At 29.4% G+C, this 11,439-nt stretch overlaps 1 protein-coding gene across 1 annotated transcript; it reads left to right on the top strand.

Annotated features, from left to right (window-relative positions):
* The first annotated feature begins 3,564 nt into the window (after nucleotides 1-3,564).
* LOC130664203 (natterin-3-like) lies at nucleotides 3,565-8,553 on the top strand. Its single transcript, XM_057464033.1, has 4 exons — nucleotides 3,565-3,723; nucleotides 6,429-6,628; nucleotides 7,594-7,737; nucleotides 8,374-8,553. The coding sequence occupies exons 1-4, from the start codon at nucleotides 3,717-3,719 to the stop codon at nucleotides 8,458-8,460; spliced, it is 438 nt and encodes a 145-aa protein (XP_057320016.1). The 5' UTR covers nucleotides 3,565-3,716; the 3' UTR covers nucleotides 8,461-8,553.
* Nucleotides 8,554-11,439: the final 2,886 nt, after the last annotated feature.

Here is an 11,439-nt window from a genome sequence, read left to right as displayed (position 1 = left end):
AATGCTTCGATTCATCTTACAGTTTATCGCTAAAATCCTAGTGTATCAGAATTTCATCCGGCTGATATCGCTTGAATACAGCTATACTATCTAATGGGCTGAGGGATCCACGAGTAAAGCCATGCAAATTTAATCCGAAACTGGCGGTTGCTGTACTCTCCAGCTTCTCTTATACTCTCTATACATAATATACATTACTCATACATATATTTACATGCATATATATATATATATATATATATATATATATATATATATATATATATATATATATATATATATATATATATATATATGTATTATATACCTACTCACTGATTTGCACAGTTTGCCAATACGCCAAGAGGTTTCTCACTATCAGTCTGACAGAAAGATTTTCACTCATTGCGCAATCCTTCATCATCCATTTTTCTCCTTTCACTCACAATACCCCTTATCCCTACAACTCAGACTTGCTCTTTTACCTCTTATTCTAGAATAATATATTATTTCGCTTTCATTCTAACGTCAACATTAATACAATTAATGCATTTTCGGTAACCCATCAGTAATATGTGACAAGTTACAAAGATCTTAACTTATCCACTCGTTTTTCTATTTTATTAATTATTTTTACCAACTGTCTACAATATGTCTCATTAAGCCATCCATTTTTCTCTGGATTTATCATTTACTTATGTCTTTTCCTAACACGGAAAAAAATGAACTATATAAATTGAGAATGACAATTAATATAATGATAAAGTGATCAGTAAATACCATCATTCTAAATAGTAATTCTTTCGTTTATAATTCAAACGTGAATAATGACAGGATAAGTATGAAAATTTATTGTGTATGTAAGAAAAATTACTATTTATACTTTAAACTTTAAAAATCGTGATTGATACTTAGAAAATAGATGACATGTATTATAAAAATTGCTATTTGAATGTTAAAATTCCCCATATTGACAACCGGGTTCCGGGTTATAATTTCAAATAGTAATTTTCAAAGTTTTTTTTTTCCGTGTATTACTTATTAAATTGAACTCAGATAATAGCTTCGAGGTTCACATTTATCTCTGTCCATTTTACATCTCTACACAGGAATCAGGGATTTTTGACGCAAGAAATATTTTGCATTACGAAATGAAGGCAAAAATTTTTTTAGAAATAAAAGAAATCCTTTTTTCAGTGCATTCATTCTTAATGATTTAAATATTAACGCCAGTTCTTGTATTACAATTTACACAAAAATTTTTCCTTGCATACTTTAAATGCGAAGCATTGTACGAGTGTTTTAACCGAGCTTAAATATTTTCATTGCTGCACTTACTTAAAGTAGTATTTAAAGTTATAATGCTAGGAAATTAAAAGACATAAAAGCTTACTATGACTGAAATTACATGTGGATTCGTATGCAAATAGACGAGATAGAATCCAAAATTTTCAATTAAGTGACTTTATTCCTTCTGTAAGTTTTACATCTTCACTAAAAAGCTTATTGCTCAATTACAGTGAATAAAATAAGTAAAGATTTTATAGTTTTATTCAGTGACATGTAAATTCAAGACTTTATTCTCTGTCTGAAGCACTGTAGTCAGATTTAAAGCGGATTTTTGATATGAAGGGCAGCTATTACTTTTTAAAGTCATGTGCAAATTGTAGTAGACAAAACTAATTTTTTTTTTATAATTCATTTAAGATAAAAGCTCTTATACCCGCTCACTTTTCATTGAAGAGAGATCAAATTACTCAATATAAATTAATAAATAAAATGAAAAACCAAATTTTTTTTTTATAGTTATTTTTTGAAGTTTCGAGTATTAGAATAAAATTTTAGTTTGAAGAATAATGTTGATAATTAATTATTATTAATTTTTCTAATAAGGTTCTTAAGTGTACCCATAATCGCTCACTTAAAGTTGTGATGTACCATTACTCGATCAACACATGGCCCTATAGTAGCTCAAAGACAATATCAATTAAACTATGATAAGTTTATTGATTTGGACAAATAATTTATAAATTATACTACTTTATTCTTTCATAATATAAAATTTCATGAATTTTAAAAATTTATTTAATAAGACACAGTTATCACAACTCTTATAAAATTTGACGAAACCTAAATTTAATCTAACGGATGAACATTAAAGTAAAAAATGCCCGACTGAGCGCGGTTCTGAAAACAGTCATTTAATTTAAATTTATAGTCTATTATAAAATAATTTGATACATCATATTTTAGTATATTTAGATTCACAAATAATTATTTATCAATAATAATATTTTTAATTGTACTTTTTTTTTGTAAAAATTATAAAAAAACGCCTTAAACAGTTAAAGTGAGCGACTAATGGTACTGAGCGGGTATAGGGACTTTTACCTTACTGAAACTTAGAAATTTTGTTGAAAATCATTAACCTTAACCTAAACAACCTTCATCTAAATACATCGCAAAATTACGTTTTTGGCAGTTACTCGATTTTGACAACTGAAATTACGCGGTATTGCTCTATCACCGACGATATGAATCATTAATTCCCAAGCTCCCAGAATCCCAGTGTGATTTAGTTTGATAAGAAGTAGACAGCAGCGCCACAATCAGTAACTATGCAAAAAAAAAACCTCTTATTTCTCAGTATTGAGATAATATGAATGAAACAGCTATCATAACTTGACAACTGTATTTTTTTATTTATGTTTTGATATCACTATCTATTCCTAGTAAAAATGAGAACGAGGCGCCTGGCCAGTTGTGCTAGAGATTATCTATCAAAAATGGCGTCTGTTTAAATTTCATTAACAGTTTAAGAGTCTTAGCTTATATGTGAGAATATTTAAAATAATAGTTGTACATATTAAATCAAACTAATAAGGTGACAAGACCTAATTTACTAAATTAACATATTTATATGCTAGAGATTAACCTGAATTAATGATATAAATCAATAGTTATTAACTTAAGAAATTTATATAAATTTTTTTAATAAATCAAACTACAAAATTTTAATTCAACTAATTATTCGTTATTAGAAAACCTTTTAAATAATTTTAAACTTAAATGACAGCTACTTTTTTTTTACTCATACCTACTTCTTATAATTATCACTTATTAATTATCACCTTCAATTAGTTTAATTTCTTTCATTTTTTGCGGGTCTATCCGGAATAGCAATTGTTGATAACGAATTTGAGGTTATTCAGTGTATCATGTATAGTTAAGTCTGCAAAAGAATGGACTTTTGTTCCACTACTTGGTTATGATGAAGTCCATGAATTTGCACTAATGCGCATGCGCATAATGACTTTTAATGACTTGATTGTAAAAAAATTGGCGGGAGGAAAAATCATTCTTTTACGGACTCAACTATAAACATAGATATACACTGTGCTGCCAGATCGTGCGATATTTTTACCCCTTCCCGAGGTAAAAAAGCATGGAGTGTAATGGCAGGAAAGGGTAAAAATATCGCACGATCTGGCAGCACAGGATATACATCAGCGTAAACAGAACATAGACGTTGCCAAAGTCAATTTTGTAATTATAGATGGCGCGCAATGCCTAGAACTGGCTCGATTTCGCTAGCGCTTAGTTTAAAACGGGGAGTCCTCGTTTATTTTTACTGAGATTACGTCACCGTGGGCGTTTTATATCATACATGTATCAAGTCACTCGAACTGACAATCTTCAGACGATTAACATCAATTCAAGTTCTCATTCTGCATAAAATGCCAGGTCAGTTAACTATTTAATTAACTTATTTATCTCCTAAATATAACATATTGAGTATTTTCTATTCGCTACTATTAGTTGTAGTTAATATCATAGTACAGAATATAGAATTATTTTAAGCCCTACTCATTATTCAGGACATCACTCCCACATTAATCAAACGTGTCTTTCAGCATCATAGTATTCTCCGCGAAATGTCTACTCCTATTAATTAGTAATTGATCACGGTGCAATTTCATCCCATTATCTATTGTCATATTAAATAAGGTATGACAATCTAGACAACAAAGAAAAACTTTTGAAATTAATTGCATTTATTGCAATATAATAAAAACCTCTTGTAATAAAACAATTAAATAAATTTATCTTCAACAAAATTATAATCAAGTTTCAAGAGTTTAAAGAAGTTATATCAATTATAGACTACAGAATAAAAAAAAAATTTGAACTACTAACGAGTATCGTTGAGTTTTTCCTTGAAAAATCTATTGAAGTAGCGAATCCCAATTATAATTATTATCAATTTGTTTTTTTTTTCCTTGTTAACTTGTATACTTGTCGCTTATCGCAATTGTCAATGTCATTGGGATATATATATATATATATATATATATATATATATATATATATATATATATATATATATATATATATATATATATATATATACATATACATATATATTCATTCCTCATTATCTCAGCACTTAATAAATTGATTAGACTTGCAGTAAAATAAAAAAATAAAATATATTTTATTCAAATAACAATATAAATATAATAAATGCAGAATAAATATGAGAAATAAAGTATTACAAGTTATTGAGTAAACACAATAAAGGTTTGTTTTTTAAATAAACATATAGCAATAATCCAAAAAGTACAATCCGACTTACAGACAGAAGAGAAATGCGTTAAGAGTGAGATAAGAGGCTTATCGATGAAAACGAGTAACGGATATCGGAAAACGATAAACGACGTCATATTCCACTGCCAGAAATATATATACCATAGCAATTTTGTTGCGCTTACAGCCACATGCGCCTTGTGTTCAAGTACATTGCACTCTCATTTTTATATCCATATATATATTTTTTTATTCATAGTATATTGAGTATATATATATATATATATATATATATATATATATATAATACGTATAGATGCAGAGCAGCATATGCAGCACGACCTAAGTTTGAGTTCTTATTTTGAAAACAACTTAAAGTGTACTTGCGAAACTCTCGTTAAACTATTAAACCGTTCCAATTATAATCTCTTTTAACAAAACTTGGTTCTCTTGTGAATTCAAACACAAATCGACAGGGATTGCGCTAAACCTAGCTATCAAAAACTTTAATTTTTTATTACATTCATGTCTAGCTGATTATCAAAATAGAGGAAGACCGGGCAAAACGAGCAATTAAAGATATAATGGATTTTGTGGATTTGAATTTTTATTTTTGACTTCCATTTCAAGTAATTAAACCAAATTTCCAGTTGCCATCGAAAAAAAAAATTTCCCTGAGTAGACAAAATGGACCACCCTCAAAAAAAAAAAAATAAAAAATTTTTTTTCGTCTATTTAAAAAAATTTGATTACTATCTAATTCAAGTGAAAAAAAAATGTGTAATACTTTAAGTAAATAAAAATGTCGAAAAAAAATATTATTAAAGATACATGATTTACGTAAAATTAAAATACAGCGAAGGCGACACCGCAGGAATTTTTTGTAGTAAATAATGCATTGGGTCTACTGATAAATTCCTGATAAAAATTTTGGGACACTCAAAATTGTACAAAAATGATGATAAGAGTCGTGAATGACGTTAAAAAAAAATTTTGGCAAACAAAATTTTTTTGGGGTTCGTTTTTTTGTTCGTTCTTCCCCTCTATCAATTAAACTTTAATTCTGATACCCGACAAAAAAAAAGTTTAAACTGCATTCAATTTTTTTTTAATTAACGTTTAACGAACACCAATTGATTCATATCATTCATTGACTTTTTATCATGGTACAGTAAACCGTAAATAAAAAAAAAATAAAAAAGTAAAATAAAATAAAATAGTATTCTTGGCGAAGTAAATTGAACCCACAATTTACGCGATATCCTTTTACAGCAGATGAATAATTATTATATCGAAAATTTTATCGGATATTATTTTCTAGCCAAAGTTTATTTTATTGTTTGATATCAGTTGACATTTAATTATTCAATTGTCTTTAGAAATAACGGAAATAAATTCATAATAAGTAAATAAATTTATCATAAAAATAACAATTATTAAATGCGTGTGTCTGACGTGTGCGCCCAATGAGATAAATTATAATTACATGTATAATTAAATGTATGAGATTTACATAGCACTGTAATGTATAGCCCGACAATGACAAGTAAATGACCAGTGAAATAGAACTTTTAGTGGATATTGGATAGCGCAATGTACTTGATAGACATAGACAGTAGTAAACTGAATTCTATCAAGCGCAAAACCCACCATCACCGCCACCAAAGGGGGGGGGGGTGTAATCAGCGAGCAAATCTGTTGCACGGTATCATACACCACAATTGTTTCCACAATCGTGCCCACGTCTGTGAATCCCTGAAGTACACCACAATACCAGAGTGAATCAATGGTGGTTTCCCTATTCTCTTACTCACTCCCATTCTCACTCTTACTCTTACTCTTACTCTGTTTCTGTACCGCAGGATACAAGTGGGTGAGATATTCTGGAGCAAGGTATTGGGCTCCTGGGATGATTACTATTGGTCGTGACTTGGATGGCGCTCATCTTGTTGTTGGTCGTGCACATCATCATGGCGATTTGTTACCGGCTAAAGCTAAGCCCGAACATGGGGTTGCTTATATTGCTCATGGTGGCGCTGAACACATGAAACATGACTTCGAAGTTTGTATTTTTTTAAAACTCGGGGGGATTCTTGTTTTTGTTTATTAATTTTTTTTTTTAAATTCAATTTAAATTAAAATTTTTTTATTTAAATCAGAGATAATTTTTTTTCAATTCAGTAGCTATCGAGGCATGAATTTTTTGTCTAATTGTAGATAAGGTTGATTTAGTAGTTGTTGATGCAGAAACTCATTTTGTTTCAGTGATAAAAATATATATTTATGACAATATGTAAATATACTCGAGCTCATAGTACACAAAAAAAATTTCATTAAATAAGTGGCATTGAATATCAATTTTACGATAGTGTTGATTTTTTAATATTTTCACTAAATCTGAAACGAATGAAAAAATTGCGCTCGATATATTAATTTAAGTCTCCTAAAAAAAAGTCTAGCCAAATTGGGCGTAACTCATTTTTAAAGGGAATTAAATTAGCTAAAAAAAAAAGTCTCGGTAGCAAAAGCTCTTAAATCAGTCGAGATTAAAATGTAATTTTCTAAACAAGTCAATGAAAAAAAAAAAAAAAAAAAAAATGTCAGATAATCCAATTTTACTTACAAAACCGTTTCGTAGCATGACTAATTTCTTATAACTGTATATAACGCAGAATTCTGTCAGACTTTTTTTAGCAAGATATAGATCAAAAACCCAGCCGTAATTTTTTTTTTCGAGTTAATCTTATCAACGTAAAATGTTACGCAAACTACTCATGATGAATTGATTATAAAGGCTCACATTTAATTAAATTAATTTTTTTTTATGTATTAAAAGCTATTGAGATGCCCCAGTTGTAAAGAATTTGTATAAATTTTATATAAATATAAATTAAAACACTATATATAGTAACTAGTAACTGAGGCTATTTAAGTTCGCGTATTAAAATTATTATTTTAGCATCCCCACCTGTCCTACTTTTCTACTTCGCAATATTTTATCATAATTAATTATAATTATATTTATAGATTTTAATGCCAGCTGAGTTTCAATGGATACCATCGAGAAATGGTCAAGTACCACCCGGAGCTGTTGAGGGTGGCAGAACTAGTAATGGAGAAGTTTTATTTATCGGTCGCGCTCATCACAACGGAACTCCTTGCGTAGGAAAGGTAAATATTTAAAGAGTACCCGAGTCGAAATATTAGACGTAAGTTGAATGTTCGTAACGTTTTAAACGTAAATTGAATGTTCTTAACGTTTTTAACATGAATTGAACGTTTTTAACGTTTTGAAAGTAAATTGAACGATTTTTTTGTATTTTGGTTCGTAAAAAATTGGTAATTTCATGAGTTATGATTTTAGTTTTAAGATAACATTAATTAATTTATTTCAATATTTGTAATCACAATTTTCATAATCTTGACATCATAATATATGAAAAGATGTAATAGTATTAGATAGAAGTACGAAACTGAAAAAATTTTTTTTTCAAAATACGAATTTTTTATTTAAGAGCCAGAAAGGCGGACGACAAAATTTTAAGGAATTGACGTGATTATAATCTAAGAGTACAAAATCGATGAAAAAAATTTATTTGGTATGCTTATGTTTTCTTATTGTAAGTCTAAATAGGTTTTAGTTACGTTGTTGATTTATGATACTCCAATCTACGTTTTGAATAAGTTAAAAGCTGTCAAATTGAGTTTTTAATGTCCAAAACGTTAAAAACGTTCAATTTACGTCTAATATTTCGACTCGGGTAAATAATAAATTAAATGAATAAAAAAAAATTAATAATTAAATAGGTACATCCAAGCCACGGCAGCCTTTACATTCCTTACAACGGCGAAGAAGTTCCCTTCAGAGAGTACGAAGTACTGGTTCAAAATTAATTTTAGAGAATTATATGAAAAAATGTTCCTTGAATGCTAACGAAAAGGTAATTGAAAATAAAAGAAAAAGATAGCTGCATGAAATGAATAAAATTAATTTAATTCATCGCTCTATTTCCAAGGATAATAAAATAAAGCAATTTTAATAGAATTCATTAGTCATAATGAAGAAAATCGATTAGTATGCAGAAAAACCTAATTTATTAGCGTTTCGTGGTGCGAATAAAGGGGGGCTGAGTGTGCGAATAAACTCCAAGCCTCCAGGGCTTCGTATTAAAGCACAAGTTTACCACTATACACATCGATAATATATACACATATATACATGTATACTATTGCGTTTTCAACTACTGTTACTGTTACTGTTACGTATATGGCTCAGAGCTCCCTCTTTGTGCTCTGATATAATCACACGATTGTTCACGGTTTAAGACTCTATTTTCGAACACGATTGCACAAGCTCTCTCGCCCATGTTACTTTGTATTAAGCCTTGTTTGAAATAACGCTCCAGATAATTTACACTCTGCCATTGATTATTTTATTCCCACACTTAGTTATTCAAAAAAAAATTTTAAAAAAAAACGGATTACTGAACCAAATGCAAAAATCTATTTGCAGTAACAATTACAATGACGCAGTGAACGTAGGCTAAACAAATCGTTTGAATGAATAAACAATTTTCGTTTAAACATAAAATTATAAATATACTATCCGCATAAACTGTACACTGAAAAAAATTCGCGGAGTAAATGCGGATTAAATCCGGAGTGAATGAATTTTTAATTATTCACTCCCCTCGGAGTGAAATTCACTCCGGAGGGGAGTTTTGAAAATATTATTAATAAAAAATAACTCCACTAAATAAAATCTCGCACAGACACACACGCACACACCCGAAAACACGCAGGAACACATTCGCACACACACACGCACACTGTTTAACAGTTTAATATAAATTCATTTAAATGTTAAAACTCTGGACCGGAGTGAATTGGGAGTGAAATAAAATCCAGGTTCACTCCCGATTTTTTACAGTATACTTTTTTTGAACAAAAATTTATTTTTTAATTGCTTTGATGTAGACTTGGGGCTTTGGGTTCACGTTGAGTGGGCAAGAAAAAAACAAAGTTGTTAAAACATTTTAACATGGATAAAACGTCGTTTATATCTATTCTCTATAGAATAAAGTATTATAATAAAATATATAAAAAATAATCGCGCTCCCCTTTTATTTTTGAAAGTACAGAAACACCCTGACAAGAAAGCGTTGGTGGGCACGTGACCGTTGCCACATTATTCTCATAGTTGCCACGTGGCTTTAGTAGGTTCTATTGTTGCTAGCCCAATGGTTCAGGGTCGCGGTGTTTAATATGTTCGATCGGTAAGAGTATATATATACATATATGTATGTAATGTGATGTGAGAGGGGTGAAATGAACATTTGGTTTAAGTTGGTAGAGTAAAATCAAACCGAGCATGTATAGTATACCCGTGAATGATTCCCTTTTGATCAATTTCTTTGGCACACGCATTTTGTGTACGCATATATACACATATATACTCATATGTATATACATATAGATGTATATACATGATTGAGGGTAAAGTATATTTTGTAAGCGTGAGATGTGTGTGATGAGAGGGGCGAAAATTCGATGAAAGAAAATAGCAACAGCTGCTTGGCACGAGCCATTGTCCCGGATGTATTGTGAACAATAACTTGTGTAGCTCGTCGTCATAGAATATGATTTTTTGCTTATACAATTTGCTAAATTTTTTTTTACTCACTGAATCCAATATGCAGTGAATGCTGGCCAGTAGATAAGCTTATATATATGCATATATATTTGTGTGTGCGTGTGTGGATGTTGACAATCTGATAAAATTCTTCGTTGATACAGAAGTGAAAGCTATAGAATCTAAATATGCGTACTTGTTCTATCGTAAATATCGACTGTTGGATTTGTGCAATTTACGGACAGGGCAGCTTAGTTTGGACATATTCACGGAGAGAATCATATAGATCAGACACTAATGAATGATGCCTTCAACTGTGACGTTAATAATCAGCTAGATGATTGTCCAGTGCATTGTGCGCACAGGAGATGGGGATTGATTTTAATAATACACTTTTCGATAATCAGAATGTGTTTGTTGTGGATGAAAATATTTTATGGGAATCATTTGACAATCAGGAAGCCAATGACAATTTTACGTAATGATTATTTATGATTATCAAATATTTATTTTATTTTAAATAAAATGACAAATGTTTCAAGGAAGAAAAATTTTTTTTTTTATATCATGAAATAAAAATTATTACTGGGATTATATTTAATACTTTGGAACAAAAATTTATAAATAAGCTTTTTTGAAATAACTTTTGAAAAATGAATTTAAATAAAATATATTGGATTGTATGTGTATGTTATAGTATATTTTATGTTTTAGACCTAAAAGATAACTGTAATATGATTTTCATAAAAATTCATGAGCTCCCATTTGAAAAATCGGTCTCAGAAGTCAGAGAGGCGTAAGAAAAAGTCGAGAAATCCATATATATATATATATATATATATATATATATATATATATATATATATATGTATATTTATATATATAACGGAGTAGTCGTACGACTGGTGGACAGCTGCGTCGTTTCCACATCTGCTATATCACGGACCAGAAAGTAACTGAGTAAGAGAGCCCAGAGAGAATTTAGCAAAATACACGAATATATTTGTAATTCCCAACTCTTTCATCCTCTCTCTCTCTCTTTAGTTTAAACGAGTTGCCGGTGTCAAAAAAATTTTTCAATTAATTTCTTAAAAATGAATACCCAACTTTAGGATTCATATGGTTTCATCCTGAAAACTAAACTCCACTCACGTTGAACTCAATTACAACTTTTTTACTTTATTAACTTTTAAAAAATAAAAGTAATAATTCATAAAAAAAAATGATATATATATTTTATA

This window comes from Microplitis mediator, chromosome 2, assembly GCF_029852145.1.
Source record: "Microplitis mediator isolate UGA2020A chromosome 2, iyMicMedi2.1, whole genome shotgun sequence".
NCBI classification, from domain to species: Eukaryota; Metazoa; Arthropoda; class Insecta; order Hymenoptera; family Braconidae; genus Microplitis; species Microplitis mediator.
Note: the sequence above shows the minus strand (reverse complement) of the source record. Positions and strands in the feature narration are given on the sequence as shown.

Excerpts from the sequence above, each read along its gene's own strand:
- LOC130664203 (XM_057464033.1), top strand. Across the intron at positions 6,629-7,593 it reads ACATGAAACATGACTTCGAA|ATTTTAATGCCAGCTGAGTT; the intron begins GTTTGTATTTTT and ends TTATATTTATAG. Across the intron at positions 7,738-8,373 it reads GAACTCCTTGCGTAGGAAAG|GTACATCCAAGCCACGGCAG; the intron begins GTAAATATTTAA and ends ATAATTAAATAG.